The sequence below is a fragment of the Acinonyx jubatus genome, chromosome B4, assembly GCF_027475565.1.
Source record: "Acinonyx jubatus isolate Ajub_Pintada_27869175 chromosome B4, VMU_Ajub_asm_v1.0, whole genome shotgun sequence".
Lineage (NCBI taxonomy): Eukaryota > Metazoa > Chordata > Mammalia > Carnivora > Felidae > Acinonyx > Acinonyx jubatus.
Genome location: NC_069387.1, coordinates 120167753 through 120187596, shown reverse-complemented (window position 1 = coordinate 120187596; position 19844 = coordinate 120167753). Strand labels below are relative to the sequence as shown.

General features: G+C 36.4%; 1 protein-coding gene across 1 annotated transcript in view; it reads right to left on the bottom strand.

The window, feature by feature from the left end:
• PARPBP (PARP1 binding protein) overlaps positions 1-19844 on the bottom strand; it is a 69353-nt gene that overhangs the window by 41793 nt on the left and 7716 nt on the right. Inside the window, exons 3-4 of the mRNA XM_015068797.3 lie at positions 8992-9225; positions 2598-2705 (exon numbers count right to left, since the gene is read on the bottom strand). Of these exons, the coding sequence (XP_014924283.3) occupies positions 2598-2705; positions 8992-9225 (342 nt within the window). The remainder of the gene's footprint in view (positions 1-2597; positions 2706-8991; positions 9226-19844) is intronic.

Genomic DNA, 19844 nt, shown 5'->3' with positions numbered 1-19844 from the left:
TAAGGAAGGGGCAGAGAGAGAGGGAGACACAGAATCCAAAGCAGGCTCCAGGCTCTGAGCTATCAGCACAGAGCCTGAGGCAGGGCTTGAACTCACGGACTGCGAGATCATGACACGAACCGAAGTCGGATGCTCAACTGACTGAGCCACCCAGGCGCCACTATCATGGTATTTTTAAATGAGAAAACTATATGCTTGCAATGAAGACTCATCAGTTTCTATATACTATGATCTTTTTTCATGGATATCCCTTTAAGATATAACATTTTATATATGTAAGCCAAAATTATAAACACGTAGGTGTTTTACACAAACTAGTTCATTTCTATTCATTAAAAGGCACAATAACAATTACTATTTTTTCCCTGTAGAACCTGTAACATAAATTAAAGAGATCTGTAAGTGATCTAGTCTCTTGATATATATGAATGTACTCTTTAAGAACCAATGAGAAAAGACCAGGTATTTGGTAAACATTTTATCAATATTTGGGACAGGAGGGAAAAACAATGTAAGTGAAAAATTAATTTCAAGCAAGAGAAAATAGTTACAAATCACTAAACAGAATCATGTCTGGGAAGAAAACATTCAAAGATGGGCTTGGAATATTTTCTTGTACCAGAAAAAAAAAAAAAGTAAGTGCTCAGAAGTCTAATAGGGAATGTAAAAAAAAAAAAACAAAAGACACAGAAGGCAGTATGAAGGGAATCCACCATTTTAGAATCAAGGATTAATGACTGTGATTGATTTTAGAACTCTGAATAAATAAAAAGTCATGAGTACATAGTAATAAATACATAAAAAAGGAGAAAGATAAATAGAAAAAAATCTAATTTGCATCTTAAATAACTATTATCCCAACTCCTAAGCTGGTAATGAAATAGAAAGAATTAAGTAGTGACCCTGCCTTTTTTAGGGAATTATATACTTCATCTCAATTGATAAGATAAAGTTCTTCTTTACTGAAAAATGGCAGCTAATCAATGTAAAGACATGACAGGGTTAGAAATTCACCGTTCTGCAAACACTAAAGAAATAACGGAGTCAGACAAGGATCATCAATGCATGTGCAAAAGATTGTTGGGAAACAGGTTATTTACATAGTATTACCCCATAGATCTTTGCTGATAGCAAAGGAAAAACTACATCTTTTTTCTAGACAGACCTGGCAATTTGGGACAACTTGAAACTGTGTCTCCTGATGTGATACTTACCATCAGTTAAGAAGCATGTACTATGAAATGTTAAACCTCAATCTAAGCAAGCTTTTAGCTGAAACCTCCAGTTTACTGGCAATAGAAGAACAAGATAAGTAATACCAGGAGAAATTTATCAGATAAACAAAAAAACAAAAACAAAAACAAAACAAAATATAAAAACGGAGGGGAATTCTAGATTAAAAGAGCTATAAAACCATTTGGGGGACAAATGGAGAAATCGGAATTGGGAAGACAGTAAGTGATAATAGGGAATACTTAAGTTTTCTTACAGATGATAATGATATTATGGTTATGCCTTTATTTTCAGGAAATAATATGCTAAAGAATTTTAGGTATTAAGGGTCATGATGCCAGAAACAACTTTCAAATAAGCCAGAAAAAATATTAAATGCAAATATAAAGAACCTTAGTAAATCTAGGAAGTAGGTATACAGGTATTTACTTGAGGGCAGTGATAAACATATTTCTTTTTTTTTTTTTTTTAATGTTTTATTATTTATTTATTTTTTTGGCAGGGCGGTCAGAGAGAGAGGGAGACGGAGGATCTGAAGCAATCTCTGCACTGACAGCAGAGAGCCTGATGCGGGGGGCTCGAACTTACCACAAGATCATGACCTAAGTCGAAGTTGGACACTCAATTGACTGAGCCACCCAGATGCCCCAGTCAATATATTTCTTAAAGGCTACCTGTATCGCATGGGACTTATGGGAGAATCTGCTTTAGCAATGTTTCCTAAAAAATGGAGAAGGTGATTTAGATATGTTGAATGTAATTTTACTGCTTTTTCCAATACTTCTAAATTTTTATCTTGTCAATGGTGATTTTATTTACCATAGGTACTTTCATAAACATAACTCCCATGGTTAGTAAGGGGATACTATATTCAATTAGGTACCTAGCATAGTATTTAGCTAAAGGTAAATTATATTAGACCAAACATGTGGTTTCTTCACTGTGGTTTGTTTGTTCAACAAATTCTATTATCACAATTTGTGATGCATCAGTTATTCTGCAAAAGGGACAGAACAGATTTTTCCATTGTACATCCTCCCAAGAATCACTCATTTAAAACCATAATTGTGAAATTTACCAAATACAAAGATTCAAAGAACTCTGGCAACCTAGATCTTCCAACTACTTTTCAGATACTTAGAATGATAACCTATTTTTGCACAGTGCCTGTGATCCTGGCCGGAAACCAGGAAGAAACTGACTGCTATGCTCTTGCCAGTCTCTAACGTATTACTCTTTGCAAATACAGCTTTATTTAAGCAAATTAAAGAACATTTTTGATTAAAAAAAAAATACAATCACATTCATAGTGATTTGAAGAGGATCATATCCTGCTTTTTAATTTACTCACAATTTATCAGTACCTTTTCATTATCCTGGTTGTGTTTACTCATTGGTGATGTCGGTACATAAAGATCAGTTTCAGCAGCTACTGCATACTGTCTTCCAAGCAGAAAATCCCGTAGTTGACTCTGTAGAAAACACAGGAGGTTGCTAATAATAAACTGCTTTTCCAACTATAAAAAATACTTCACATTGAGCTCTACATAGTGTCACTAATATCCCAGCATACAGTATTATTACCTGATCTTTGTTGACAGTAAGTATACATTGAATTAAACTCTCTAACAAAACGCTTGTTTCCAATGGCTGTACTCATAGAGTTCACAAGTTTAGAGTTAAAAGATAACTTTGGAAATTTAATCTGAGCCTTTAATTTTTATAGAAGAAAATTAAAGACAAAATGCTTACCTAAGGCACACAATAAATGCTTCATTTTGGGATTATACAAAAGTAAACCTAGTGTTCTAACAGCATATTTCAAAGTAAGAATTTCAATGAAAAAAAAATGGTTATTTGCTTTCACTGTGCCATGGTACTCAACATCTCCCTAATATTTGTTCTAAGCGATCCAAGATTATGTAGGTATTCACACACCTCATTCCTGATGAGTAAACTTGGAGGGAAGGTATAAACTGAATTAACAAAGCCTAAAGAGATTGCAAACCACTTTCCTCTCAGCCGTTGCAAAATTATAACTAAAATAACTCCCCAATACATACTTCTTAAAAGGCAAAGTGGGATTTTGTTGTTCATAACTTGAATTTCAAAATTTAAGCTCACTAAAAAAAAAATTATTTATTTATTTATTTATTTTAAGTTTTGACTTTTACTCCTTTGCTACAAAGGGCAACTTAGATACCTATTTTCTTTCTTTTTCTTTTTTTTTTTTTTTGAGACAGAACACCAGCTGGGGAGTGGCAGAGAGAGAGGGAGACACAGAATCTGAAGCAGGCTCCAGGCTCCAAGCCATCAGCACAGAGCCCGACATGGGGCTCCAACTCAGACTGGGAGAAAATGACCTGAGCTGACGTTGGACACTCAACCGACTGAGCCACCCAGGTAGCCCTGGATACCCATTTTCTAAATATTAGCTAGCCAGAAACTTTTAATGACCAGTGACAACATACAGTGCAACTTTTCAATATTTAAAAAATTAATCTTATGAAATAATTCAGGTTCATTGTCTTTAAACAGAAAAATTGTTTTGGGAGAATTTGTGTTTGACGACTACTTTTTTTTTCATTTTTATTGTAATTCCAGTATAGTTAACATACAGTGTTATATTAGTTTCAGGTGTACAATATAGTGATTCAACACTTCCATTCATCACCCGATGTGCATCTCACCTGCACTCCTTATTCCCTATCACTTATTTCACCCATCTCCCACCCACCTCCCCTCTGGTAAGCATCAGTTTGTCTCCCACAGTTAAGTTTGTTTCTTGGTTTGTCTTTTTAAGAAGAATTTACTATTTAAAAAATCTTGAATAGAGGTAGTCCTCACACTTGTGGTTCTTATGTTTTCAGGAGAGATGTTAAAAGCAAAGATTTATTCTTCCATAAATACAATGTTATTTTTTTGAATCGGATAATATTACCCTCTGGTTTAAACTATGTTCATGTTGGGGTGCCTAGGTGGCTCAGTCGGTTAAGTGTCTGACCCTTGATTTCAGCACAAGTCATGATCTCACAGGTTCATGAGTTCAAGCCCCACATTGGGCTCCTTGCACTGACAGTGCAGAGCCTGCTTGGAATTATCTCTCTCTCTCTCTCTCTCTCTCTCTCTCTCTCTCTGCCCTTCTGCACATGCTCTCTCTCTCAAAAGAAATAAACTTTAAAAAATAAAGCCATATTCATGTTTAATGACATGTAAAGGACAATATTCTAGATCAGTTCAGTGAGGAGGGTCCATGGACTCCTGAGGTCCTTAAGACCCACTCAGGAGACCCAGGAAGTTCACCCTTTTTCAACTATGTATCAATGTGAATCCAAATTTTCTTGATATACTTCAATCAAAACAACATACCAGACAGTAGACATGAGAAACAGCTATTTTCTATCATACATGACATTAAGGATATTTATTAAAAATATAAAAAATAATAAATACAAAATATGTAAAACATTCTCACAATTTTCTATTCCTAAAAAATTTATTAATACTATTCACATAAACAGGTAATAGGTTTATTATCAATATCTTAATAACTGATACTTTGAACATATCTCAATTTTAATCTTTGATAAATATTGACAGATAAAACTCATATAAACAAAATCTCCTTGTAGTCCTAATATTTTTTAATTTTATTATTATTTTTTTAATGTTTATTCATTTTTGAGAGACAGACAGGCAGAGGACGAGCAGGGAACGGGCAGAGAGAGGAAGACCCAGAATCTGAAGCAGACTCCAGGCTCTGAGCCATCAGCACAGAGATCAAACCAACTGAGCCACCCAGGCACGCCCTAATTAATTTTTAAGAGTGCAAAAGGGTTCCTAAACTTAAAACTTTGACAAGGACTCTAGATAATATGGCATAAAGCTTTCTGAAGTAAGCAGAAAAATCACAATGTATTTTCTGTGATACACTATTAATTTTATTTATACCTTTACTTTGTAGGTAAGTTGTTATTCATTCTACTTTTATCCTCTTATTAACCATATTTTTCCATTCCATTAATGGTTACCTTCACTTTCTGGTACTCAAATCAGACCCGTTTCTCTACTGTTATTTAAAAGTGGTAATGCCTGCTTATTCCCAACAAACTACAATATTTAGCCATTTTAATTCTAAACTAATATCGGAATCTCCCTTAGTGTAAGCCTTCCATTTCAGCACACATATCCCCAGTCCACCCTTATCATATACACGCCAAGTTTTGTTGCTCACTACCGTCTTCCTCTAGATACGTATCTGCTCCAATTCATCTGTTTAATTATTACGGTCTTTGAAAAGGCAAAGTCTTCACTTGAAGTATGAAGATGACATTCTTTAAATTTTTCCATAGCCTCACAAGTCCTTCCTTTATCTTAGCTAGTAAGTGATACCTTGTTGAGGATCAAGACATGCTATTTAATTTTTGTTCTTTTTTTTTTTTTTTCAACGTTTATTTATTTTTGGGACAGAGAGAGACAGAGCATGAACGGGGGAGGGGCAGAGAGAGAGGGAGACACAGAATCGGAAACAGGCTCCAGGCTCCGAGCCATCAGCCCAGAGCCTGACGCGGGGCTCGAACTCACGGACTGCGAGATCGTGACCTGGCTGAAGTCGGACGCTCAACCGACTGCGCCACCCAGGCGCCCCAATTTTTGTTCTTTTTAAATAACTTGTTCTCTCCACTAGGAAACTTATAATATTTATCTTTACCCTTAAAGAGTCCAGGAATTTTACCAGGACATGTGTAAGTATGTGTCTTTTCTCTTGATTACAGGCTGGAACCTCATAAACACTCTTAACTAGCAGAATCAAAGAAATACGTATTATAAAAGATGTAGTTTCAAGAAATATTTAATCATGGCCTCTTCTGCATCTGTTCTTTTATCTCCTTCTGGAACTCCTATCATTTGTATGTTAAATCCTCTAGATCTAACCTCCAAGTTTCTTAACTTTTCCTTCACGATTTCTTGAACTTCAGATTTTTCTCTCTGCACTTTAAATATTTATTTCAGGACAATAATTTGACTTTCAGGACAATAATTTGTGTCTGAGTTCATCTGTTGCATTGGGAAAACTTTTTTCTTCTTTTTTTTTCATCTACAAAGTCTCATGTTTAGGTTTATCCTTGAATTTCCTTGAGTACTTACTATTTTTATGGATTTCAGTTGTCACTCTCCACTAGCAGTTCTATTCTGTCGAGCATGTGTGTTCTCAGATAACTCATCTTTCTGTAACTGCTAGGACTCCTTAGGTGGCTATTGCTTTTCTCATTGGCTTTTTGGGGCTCAGCCTTGAATGCTGAGGTACTTCAAGTGTTGATAATTTTACAAGTAACGGAAGTTGAAATAGTCTCTACTCTTCATGAAGCAGCAGTGGAGAAATAAACAGGACGCCAGTCACCTGCTGAGGCCAAGGGAGAGTCTTCTTGTGGTCTCTCAAGGATCACCAACAGTACACCCATCCATTCAGCTACGTTTTGGCTTCCTCAGAGACAGAGAATCCTGGCACACTCACAGAGAGCATTTGTTAACCTTCCCCAGAAGGTCCCCAGATTTCTGAGGGCTGCTAAGCTCTTCTCAAGAGCTACCATTTCTTCTCTTCAGCCCAGGGCTCTCATTTCCCCCAGATAATTGCTTAATTCATGAGAAAGCAAACTCTGTACCAATTGTCTCTTCTTAAACTCTAGTTAGAATCCAAGGCCTTGTATGCTCCAGATATCCACAGGCCCTGCATCCATGTTCCCTAGGAGAGGAATTATAATGTACGAAATACAGAGGAAAGGGGCATTGTTCAAGTTATAAGGTTCCCAGAACTTCCCTGTCTTACCTTTATCTAAGTTCCTCATAATTACTGCCTTATTTAGGTTACAATAAACAAAAAACAAAGAAGACACATAAGCATATGTATCTTTAAAGGCACTTTTAGCATAAATTAGGGTTATATTTAGTGCATTTTTGAGGAATCAATCTAGGGATATGTTTGCCTGCTCACTTTTTCCTCTTTGGAAATTTTCCTAAACAAGTATCAGAGATCAAATCTTTCATTTTAAATGCAGAAAATTTTCAACTTCACATACTATCATCTTAGCAGCTTGCACTCTACTCCTGATGTCCTGCAGAACATGTTAATATCTGGAGACACAGAACTCCCTCCAATGTAGACTTATATATCTCAAACTATAGGTGATTCACTTAAATGAAGAGGCTTATTAGAAGATTTAAACAGGGGCAAAGGATAAGATGAAAACAATGTGCCCAAAAACCTCAGGCAGATTATATTCTCATTGGCTTATCAGAAGATTTTCTTTGTTGTTCCAATACTATGTTTGATCAGCCTCTAAATTAACTATGTGAAAAGTAGTCAAAAATCATCTCTACAAGCAAATAAAATATAGGTAAGGAGGAAAAAAAAAAAAACTATCTTCCCTCACAATATCTTCACCATAGTAAGGGTGTGTATGTGTGGGTATGCATGTACACATATGCATGTGCATCTTAGAAAGTTACAACAGGACAAAGGGTTCCATTATAGCCCAGGGAGGCCAAGACCGCAAACTGCCTGCCAATGTCCACTCTCCCCTTCTTTCTCAGTAACAGAGAGTTTGTTTTTATTCTGGCATGTTATGCAGGAAAAAAAGACTACATTTTCCCTAACATCTTGGTGTGGCCATGTGACTAGGCTCTGGACAAGGACACGGAAGCAAAAGAGCTATGTCTCTTTAAAAGGAAAGGAGAATACTGTGCTCCCTTACCACTTCTCGATGCAAGGAATGCTAGTACGGGATCTGGAGCTCTAACAGCTGTCACAAAGGACCTTGAAGGCAGAGGGTAGGAACTAAGATGGAAAAGCAGAATGACAGAAAAGTCCTAGGTATCTGATAATCACAGAGCTATCACATCAGTCCCAGATTCTTACCTTTAGATACCTTTTATAAAAGAGTGAAATACACTTCCATTTCGTTAAACCACTGCTATTGCAGAGGTTTCTATTACAAGCAGCCAAAACACCATTCCCAAGTATCAGACAGAAATATTTATAAAATATTTTAACAGGTTAGAAAATATAATAAATCTACAATTATTTAGTTATTACCACTATTTAATTACTACTTTATTGGTACCCAGTAAATGTTAAGGTAAAGAAATATATTTCAACATTTTAAAACAAACTAGATACCAATTCTAATGTAGATAAAACCAAACTGCAAAGGGTAACATTCCATTAATTTTAAAATTTATATTCAATAAAAAAATAAAGCAATGAATATGTGTATATGTTTTAAAAAAAGGAATAGTGTATTACTTCATGTTTATTGCATTATACTATCCTCACAAAATGATATCCCACCTAATTAAAATAATATTATTAATCCATAGAACGAGTCATAGCATTTATACAACATATGCCAAAATGAACAGATGCACATTAAACCAAGTAAGTAAATAGAAAAGCAATCCTTGAAATGAATTCAAAAAGAAATCACACATTTGGGACTGATAACTTTGTTAAAATTTTTTGATCTAGTAAAAAGCTGTTCTTATATTTCAACCAAATAACAACAGAATTTCAGCAAAATTTACCACCAAAATATTTCTTTCCAGTAATAACTAGCTTTCAGGTAGCTAAATTTTCCATTTTCTAACATGATCTGAAAAGCAAAAGCATTATCAAGTTACCATAAATGCTGATAACATAATTTAAAATAAAAATAAATCTAGCCAAATTTTCATTTAAGACAGATTTTAAAAAATACTTACAGGGGATATGTTGGCATTCTTTTCACAATTAGAAATCAAAACACTACATTTTTTATAAACATCAATCAGATCTAACATATTACTATTCTTTAAGAAATCATCGTAAGTCCTTCTAATGTCCTCATAATGGTCAATCACTTCCATATTTTCAACTGGTAAGTTCAACTTCTCATGTAGGAAGAATTTCCAGGTCAATAAGACATCACTGAGAGGAACTGTAAATTCTCCATTGTGCTGAAAGAGACAATGCCAAAAATAAAAAAATAAAGTTGGGTGCCAGAATATTCATTAAGTTATAATTGAGATAGGAAGTACAAATTGAATTTTGTTATATAAGTCTACATTGAATTGTGGATTTGAAGAGAATATCCAAATTAACTATGGAATAATTTTAAAACCAGATATGAAAGAAAAAGATTTTGATGGTTTTATAAAAATATAAACTACTATGGCAAGTTTGTGCATGACACAATTGGCAAATATACAGTTATTCTTCACTGAATTTTTCCTACCCAAAGTCAGGGGATGGGTGGGCAGAGATCTGTACTTAAGTACTACCGAATGGGAAAACATTTCATTCCATTAATACTTAGTTTCTTTCAGCTCTTTCAGCTAATGTATTTTTAATCTCTTATTCAAAACTGTCAATGCCATGGTGAATTACCACATACCGCACTATTCCAACTGTTAGTCTTAAAACATGATCATAAAAACTAAATTTTTAAAAATCATGGTTTGGTTTGGTTTTTTCATTACTATTCCAGGGAAGACAAAATATCAGTGCTAAAAAACCTTGGGTCAGAGAATTTTGATTCTTCCCTGCTCATGGACACACTAAACTATAAACAAGTTCTAAAAAGCCAAGGTTTCTTTCTATAAGTTGTTGGATGCTCCTAATCAGGCAAAATTGTCCTTTTTCTCTTCTTCAATATCAACATGATATGTTATGCCAGTAGCTGAAGGTTTGTTTTTTTTTAATTGATTGCATTCTGCTCCCACTTAATATTAATCTCAGATATTAATAATGGTGCCCTCCAAAATATGCCAGCCCTAATTCAGTAAAAAATTCTAACTACTCCTTTCCAAAGCAACATGAATAACAAATATTTTTAAATATCCATCGTGATTTTGTGAAATGTATTGTGTTGCTCCTTTCACAGTTAAGTACTCTTAATATGTTAGTAGTTTCTGATAACACCAAGATCTTTCCATTAATTGTACTGAAAGATGGGTGGATATATAAATAAAACTGTAATTCACTGGAACTAAAATTGTAACATCATCTTTAGCCTAAGAAGACTAATGAGAATCAAACAGACCCAAATAATACAGTACTTTCTATTAAATCTATATTTCTTTCAAATCTATATTTCTTTTATAAAAATAAGCCACATTGTCTAGTTACTATCCAAATTGAAGACAATATGTCCAAACTGCCTTAAAATAATTAACTTTTTACTCATCTGTATGGAAACAACTAAGAAAATTACCCTTACTATCCTTGGAGGGACCTGTTATACCAAAATTATAAAAATTAATTATATTTCATGAAATTAATTCAATGAAAAACAAAAAAAAAAGTAACTCTCAAACCTTGAATCCATAACCCAAATGTAAGTCAGATTTGTAATTTCTCAGCATTGAATCTAAAATTGTACACCTCACTTCCCAATCCCGTAAAAATTACACAATTAAATTTCCAAATGTATCTAAGTTAAATAAATCCAGTTATTTAGAGTTTCAAAACTAAATTGTTTTATCTCAAAAATTCCAAAACTATTTTGGTATGGCATTCCTCACATTAAAAATAAATTAAACGTATGCCTAATGTAAATGTATAATTTACTCTCATTCTGTGGACTATGACTAGTTCAAATATGCAAACTCTTGATCTTGTGAGAAGGTTTTGACTAGATTAACAGTGTTTATACTGGGATTGTAAAAACATTTTAAATCCAAATAAAAATGTACTCCAGATATCAGTTTTTGTGATCAGGTGCCCACCATGACAGCATATTCTATTATTCAAACCAGTAACAACTGATTCAGAGAGCTTGTGGTCAAATCAGAAAATGTTTTGCTAGGAAAACATGCCAGCTGGCTAATATCTGAAGGAAGTTCAAGATGGTCAATGCTTTAATTCTCTAATGGACATAAGAAAGATTGTATTTCCTAAGAATAAAATGAGAAAAAAATGAGTTACATTTTTCCAGAGCACTGCACTTTGTATATTTTACTGAACTTATTTTTATAATTATTCAAAAATTTAAATAAACTTTACAATTTGTAACTACCTGGAATTTTTGTTGTTATCAAAAGAGAAAAGATAGTAGGCCTACTTAACAGCTCTATTAATTGGCTGTGTGACCTTGGGTAAAATACTGAAATCCCTGTGAGTACATTTCCTTGGTTATAAAATGAGATTATACAGATTAAATAACACCTGATAAATGGTAGGGGATAAAAAATGTCAGTCTGCTTTCTCTTTTCTTACTCGAAGTAAAATAATTATCTGTTGGGGGGAGTATTAGATAAATGTAATACAATTGTAAAAACTGTCACTTCTTATTTGTTATGTCAATGTTAGGTCATTTTCAAATCTGACAGTTAACCACAGGCTGTGAGTCTCCATGAAGTTATAAAATTAATATCTTTGTTTCATCCACTGGAACATTTGTAACACTCTTAAGGCTATTTAATGTGAAAAATAGCATGTATAATACAATTGCCAGACAGATTCAAATAATGAAGCCAATTCTAAAGAAAGGAAAAGCTAAAACACTATTTGCAATCTAAAAAGTCACATATATTTGCCATATAGTCCTCAATGAATCTATAATAAATTAAAACCTTAGCAGTATAAAACTCCTAGAGGTCAGATGATTTAAGCTAAAAAAGACTTCCCCTCAGAAAACATTCCCAAAACCTAAAACTCAAAGATTATTTTAATGTACCTTTTCTTTATCTCAATTAAAGCAACTAAGAAAACAAACATGCCAGTAAACAAGCAACTCTACTAGGTATTCGCAAGTTTTACTATAGTCAAATTCAATTCAAAGGATCACATACTTTTAGAGACTCATGTTCTCAAACTTCAGATAATTGAAAACCTAAACAGAGCTCAAACAGAGAGTGAAAAATACAGGTGAAGCATATATACAATCAATTCTACCTTTTTATTACTATTACGTATGAATGCACCTGCAGGCATATGTGTATGTTTTTCATATTGCTGAGTGACTTGGAAGTCTCAGCACAGTTGGGGATGCCTGAGCTAACGCTACATGGGGAGTGAGAGTCGAACGGAATTGCAACCCACCATCTCCACTGCACGTGTGCACACACATACACAAACTGTGAAAAGCTCAGTTGCAATTCACCTCTCCTCTTCTTTCCCACCCAGAGTCTGAACTTTCACTGTGAATTAAGTGAATTAGCAAGTAGAAAATTAATAAGTAGAAAGAGATCCTGAGTGAGTGCTACACAGACAAGTCCTGAAGATAAAATGACTTGACCTGAGTATTTCAATATATGAAAATTTTTACAATGAAAACAAAATTTTCTTCACAGTACATTTAGCATTTTGACATATTTATGTTTCAAAAATTATTCATAAACAAACAACAAAAGGTGAGTTGAACGTAGTCCGTTTAATTCCAAAACAATAGTACTCAATTACTGTACAATAGTGATTCTTAATAATTGCCTCAATTTCTCTCTCTCCTTATTTTCCAGTGTATGGTTACCAAAGTTTAACCTTTGGCTAGCTTATTCCATTTTTACAATATCCTCAGAATCTATTACTTACCTTAGTACCATTTCTTCAGGTTATTAAAGGAGAGATTTTTTTTTTTTTTTTTTAACATTCAGGCAGTAAATTGGAAAGACTTGAATGTGGATTGCAATGGAGAACAAAGGAAAGAGACTTTAAAATGACCCTTGGGTGTCTAGTTTCACAGACTGGGTGAACAATGGTATGCATAATTGAGACTCAGAATATGAACAAGAAGGTAAATTGACAGAGGAAACAATATGGTCTACTTTTAAAAAAAGTGATGCAGAGACAGTACTAGACATCAAGGTAAAATGTCCAATAAGTACCTGATCATACCAAGTAAGACACAGTAGAGAAGTCTAGCATATAAATTCTGGTGAAACAATGTAAAGCAACTATATCTAGTGAATAGTAAAATGGAGCATATTGGAAGATATTAACAATGTGTATTACAAAGAGAGTATCTAAAGAACATGTAGAACTCTTTTAAAGAGTAAAAGAGATAAAAACAACTCAACAGTAAAATAAGCAAAAGAATATGCATGCACTGACAATAAAAAGAGGATACCTAAATAGTCAAATAAGCATTTAAAAGATGTTTGAATGCTTTAGTTAATAGAAAAATTAAAATGAAATACCACTTTTTCTCTTTTCCAAGAGGCTCCATGCTGGCAGTGTGGAGCCTGCTTAGGATTTCCTCTCTCTCGCTCTCTCTCTCTCTCCTTCTCCCTCTCCCTCTCCCCCCACCTCTCTACTCCTCCCCAGATCTCTCTCTCTCTAAGTAAATAAACTTTAAAAATATAAAATAAAATAAATGTAAATTCTAATAACCAAGTGGAAGAGCAATGTGGTAGCATCAAATCAAAGATGTATCTATCATATGACCTGCTGTGTAGAGAGCCTAGAGAAACTCTTTTTCCATGCACAGACATCTCATTTCAATGCAGAATTGTTTATGATACCAAAAAAACTTCAAACAACCCAAAGGTCCATCACTGAGTAAAATGTATCAGTCACACAAAGGATGATTGTTACAATGAATAAATTAGATCAACTTTTCTATCATACCTAAAGAGGTCTTGAAAACAATACTGGATGATCAAAACAAGAGGCAGAAAGAATGTATACCATCTGTTATAACTTAAAATAGACACATTAACAGGGAAATCTGCCTGGCTGGATATGTAGAAAAACCCCTCCTGGTATAAAACACCTAAAACTAAAAGAGAAAATAGAGATCACTGGAAGATGGCGGCGTAGGAGGACGCTGGGCTCACCACGCGTCCTGCTGATCACTTAGATTCCACCTACACCTGCCTAAATAACCCAGAAAACTGCCAGAAGACTAGCAGAACGGGGTCTCTGGAGCTAAGTGCAGACGAGAAGCCCACGGAAGAGGGTAGGAAGGGCGGCGAGGCGGTGCGCGCTCCACGGACTGGCGGGAGGGAGCTGAGGCGGAGGGGCGGCCTGCCGGCCAAGCAGAGTCCCCCAGTCTGGCTTGCAAAAGTGGAGGGGCCTGAGGGAGTGTGTTCCGACAGCAAGCGGGACTTAGCATCTGGGAGGTCATAAGTTAACAGCTCTGCTCGGAGAGCGGGAAGGCTGGAGGACAACGGGAGGGAGAGTTGCTGAGCCCTGGACGACAGAGCTCAGTTTGGTGGGGAACAAAGGTGCTCACCAGCGCCATCTCCCTCTACCATCCTCCAGCCAAAATCCCAAAGGGAACCAGTTCCTGCCAGGGAACTTGCTTGCTCCGCGCAAACACCCAAAGCTGTGCTTCTGAGGATCCATCCCTCCGGCGGGTCTGACTCCCTCCCGGTGCCGCAGGGCCCCTCCCAAAGTGGATCTCCGAAGGAAAAGCGAGCTGAGCCTGCCCCTCCCGCCCCTTGCACCTTGCCGATCCACCCCAGCTAATACGCCAGATCCCCAGCACCACAAGCCTGGCAGTGTGCAAGTAGCCCAGATGGGCCACGCCACCCCACAGTGAATCCCGCCCCTAGAAGAGGGGAAGAGAAGGCACACACCAGTCTGACTGTGGCCCCAGGGGTGGGCTGGGGGCAGACATCAGGTCTGACTGCGGCCCCGCCCACCAACTCCAGTTACACACCACAGCACAGGGGAAGTGCCCTGAATGCCCTGAAGGTCCGCACCACTCCAGGGACTATCCAAAATGACCAAACGGAAGAATTCCCCTCAAAAGAATCTCCAGGAAATAACAGCTAATGAACTGATCAAAAAGGATTTAAATAATATAACAGAAAGTGAATTTAGAATAATAGTCATAAAATTAATCGCTGGGCTTGAAAACAGTATAGAGGACAGCAGAGAATCTCTTGCTACAGAGATCAAGGGACTAAGGGACAGCCAGGAGGAGCTAAAAAAATGCTATCAATGAGTTGCAAAATAAAATGGAGACAACTACGGCTCGAATTGAAGAGGCAGAGGAGAGAATAGGTGAACTAGAAGATAAAATTATGGAAAAAGAAGAAGCTGAGAAAAAGAGAGATAAAAAAATCCAGGAGTATGAGGGGAAAATTAGAGAACTAAGTGATGCACTAAAGAGAAATAATATACGCATAATTGGTATTCCAGAGGAGGAAGAGAGAGGGAAAGGTGCTGAAGGTGTACTTGAAGAAATAATAGCTGAGAACTTCCCTGATCTGGGGAAGGAAAAAGGCATTGAAATCCAAGAGGCACAGAGAACTCCCTTCAGACATAACTTGAATCGATCTTCTGCACGACATATCATGGTGAAACTGGCAAAATACAAGGATAAAGAGAAAATTCTGAAAACAGCTAGGGATAAACATGCTCTAACATATAAAGGGAGACTGATAAGACTAGTGACGGATCTCTACTGAAACTTGGCAGGCCAGAAAGGAATGGCAGGAGATCTTCCATGTGATGAACAGAAAAAATATGCAGCCGAGAATCCTTTATCCAGCAAGTCTGTCATTTAGAATAGAAGGAGAGATAAAGGTCTTCCCAAACAAACAAAAACTGAAGGAATTCGTCACCACTAAACCAGCCCTACAAGAGACCCTAAGGGGGATCCTGTGAGACAAAGTACCAATCATTTTATCACTGTACATGAGAAAAAATTTAAATAATCACAAGGACTTCTGGGAAATTTCAAAATTAAGATATTATCAAAAATGAAAAAGTAAATAAAGTTAATCGGTTTTTAGAGCGGCTTATTTTTACTGCCTCCTTACCAGGAACTAATAAGGAGGAATCAAATGGAAAAAAACAAAAAATAAAAATAAATAAATAAATAAAAGAGAAAATAGAAAATATTTTTTCATGACTGAATTGTCCATAAAAGAAATTACAAAAGGTCAAAAAAAATAATCAACTATTGGGACTTCATTAAGATAAAAAGCTTCTGTACAGCAAAGGAAATAATCAATAACACTAAAAGGCAGCCTATTAAATGGGAGAAGATATTTGCAAATGACATATCTGATAAAGAGTATCCAAAATCTATAAAGAAGTTATCAAACTCAACACCCAAAAATCAAATAACCCAATTAAGAAATGGGGAGACGACATGAATAAACACTTTTCCAAAGACATCCAGATGGCTAACAGACACATGAAAAGATGCTCAACTGGGCCACCTGGGTGGCTCAGTTGGTTAAGCATCTGACTCTAGATCTCAGCTCAGGTCATGATCTCAGGTTGGGGAGATGGAGCCTCACATCGGAGTCTATGCTGACAACGAGGAGCCTGCCTGAGATTCTCTGACCTCTCTCTGCCCTTCCCCCAGTCACCTCAAAAATAAATAAATACATAAACATTAAAAAAAAAGATGCTCAATATCACTCAGCATCAGGGAAATGCAAATCAAAACCAGATGAGATACCACCTCACACCTGTCAGAATGGCTAAAATTAACAACACAAGAAACAATGGGTTGCCAAGAATACGGAGAAAGGGGAACCCACTTGCACTGTTGGTGGGAATGCAAACTGGTAGACACTCTGGAAAACAAAACAACTAAAATAGAACTACCCTACAATCCAGCAATTGCACTATTAGGTATTTACCCAAAGGATACAAAAATACAGATTCAAAGAGGTGCATGCATCTTGATGTTTACAGCAGCATTATCAACAATAGCCAAACTATGGAAAGAGCCCAAATGTCCATCAACTGATGAATGGATAAAGAAGATGTGGTATATACATACAATGGAATATTACTCAGTCATCAAAAGAATGACATCTTGGGGCACGTAGGTGGCTGTCAGTTAAGCATCCGACCTCAGCTCAGGTAATGATCTGGCAGTTCACGAGTTTGAGACCTGTGTCTGGCTCTGTTGCCGACAGCTCTGAGCCTGGAGCCTGCCTTCGGATTCTGTGTGTCCCTCTCTCTCTGCCCCTTCCCTGCTCACACTCTGCGTGCTCTCTCTCTCTCAAAAATAAATAAATATTTTTAAAAAAATGAAATCTTGCCATTTGCAATGACGTGGATAGAGCTAGAGTGTATTAAGTCAATCAGAGAAAGACAAACACCATATGATTTCACTCATGTGGAATTTAAGAATCAAAACAAATAAACATATGGGAAGGGGCGGGGGGGGGGGAGGAGAGACGGAAAGAAACCACAGGAGACTCTTAATGATACAGAATAAACTGAGGGTTGATGGAGGGAGGTGGGTGGGAGATGGGCTAGATGGGTGAGAGGTATTAAGGAGGGCACTTGTTATGATGAGCACTGGGTGTTGTATGTAAGGGATGAATCACTGAATTCTACTCCTAAAACAAATATTGGACTGTACATTAACTAAAATTTAATTTAAAAAAATGAAAATAAAAACCCAAAAGCTCAAAAACAATGAGAAAGTGCCAATACAGATGGGTAAGCAAATGATGGAGCCTATATTTCCCTGGTAACTACCATTCCCTGACACTAAAGAAGCTGGTTTTTATGAACGCTGAGCACAAGTTTTAGGAGACAAAGCTAAGCATAAGAAAGGTGGAAAGTTGCATCAGAGACCCTCCCTGCCCACCCTGCCAGATAAAGTCAAAGCCTCTAAACATCAACACTCTTTATAGGGCAGGGCACCTGGGCGGCTTATTCAGCCAAGCTTCAGACTCTTGATTTTGGCTCAGGTCATGATGTCTAGTCGTGACATGACAGAGTCATGAGAGATCGAGCCCTGCGTTTGGTTGGGCTCAGCGATGGGCACGGAGCTTGCTCAAGATTCTCTCTCCCTCTCCCTGATCCTGCCCTCCTCGCCCATGCTCTTTCTCTTTCTCTCACTCTCTTTCTCAGAAACAAATAAATAAATATATAAATTAATACATAAATACATAAATGTTCTAAAGGTCAACACTCTTACTATGTCCACTAGAAGAAAATCTGCCCAGCAAAAGGTGATAATGAAGATACTTGCCAGGGAAGAGATTTCTTTTTTTAAACATTTATTTATTTTTAAGAGAGAGAAAGAGAAAGAGACAGAGAGGAGACGGGGTTAAGGGGAGAGAAAGGGAGAATCCCAAGCAGGTTTCATGCTGTCAGCACAGAGCCCAGGGCGGGACTCAATCTCACAAACTGTGAGATCATGACCTGAGCCAAAACCAAGAGTTCGATGCCACCAAGGCACCCCCAGTGAAGAGATTTCTGAAGTAGCCTCAGTACTGTGCTTACCTCTCTGGATAATCTTCTTTTAGACTTTGTCTAATAATTAATTTCTGCCGAGAAAGGGGAGAACAGTCATCTACTTTGGCAGAAAATTGGCGGTTTATTCCCTGGAGAGCGTAAAACAGTCTCTGGACTGAAGGGTTCAATTGAAAACAAGAGTACCCAAATGGAAACAATAAGAATCACATGACCATTTATATTCTAAATGTTGATACTTCTTTCAAGCACCCAACACTTGGCAGCTCAACTTTACACTATTCGTGCAGGGGCAAAGAGGACTCTTTTCTGAGAAAACTGTTCTAAAAGGGATATCCTAAAGAGATAGGCATCAAATGTTCCCCAGCCAACTAGCCCAGTTAGGTCGGATTGACAAACTCTAATACTCCATGAAGAGTTTCCAGTAAGCATTTTAGTGTTCCACTTAAATGTAAGTGGATGGTCAAGGATCATCATGAAGAAAGTCTCTAGTAGGAAGAAAGGAAACTCTTCCCAAACAAGACTAATAAAACAAGGAACTTAGAGGAAATATTACACAAGAAGAAAACCTCAAAAAAAAATGTATTAATAGTCTCAAAGGAGAAATACTATATGCTTGCAGGAAGAACAGAACAATATTTCAAAAAGAGAGAAAAAAAAGAGCTCTTGGAAATTAAGAGATGATAACAGAGGCTGACTCAGCTGGTAGAGCACGCGACTCTTGATCTCAGGGTTGTTTGAGCCCCACGTTGGGTGTAGAGAGTACTCAAAAATAAAATATTAAAAAAAAAAAAAGGGTAACAGCAAACCCAATAATTATTAAACTAAAGAACCTATTAAATATTGAATATCTTATTGAATATTGGTTGGAAGGAAAGTAAAAGATGAATGGATAAACTGATAGATTCATATAGTGGAATACTATTCACTGCTGAAAAGAAATGAGCTATTAAGCCATGAAAAGACATGGAGGGACCATGAATGCATCTGAAAGAAAGTAAAAGAAGCCAATCTGAAAAGGCTATATATACTTCACAATGCCAACTACATGACATTCTGAAAAAGGCAAATCTATGCTGACAATTAAAAGATCAGTGGTTGCCAGGGGTTGGGGAGAGGGAAGGATAAATAGGTGGAGCAGAGAGGAATTTTAGGGCAGGGAGACAATTCTGTACAATACTATAAAGGCGGATACATGTCTTATATATTTGTCAAACTCCACAGAATGTACAACAACAAGAGTGTCTAGGGATAAAAATTCAGGGTGTCTGCTACTTACCATCAAATGGTTCATATAGAATAATATGAATAATATGTATGTATGTGTGCAATATATATCTGTGTGTATTTATCTATTTCTATGATATACATGTACAAAAATATTAAAGGAATGATGCAAAGGTAGCAAAATATTAACTGGTGAATCTAAGTGAAGGGCATAAAGGAGTTCAGTGTA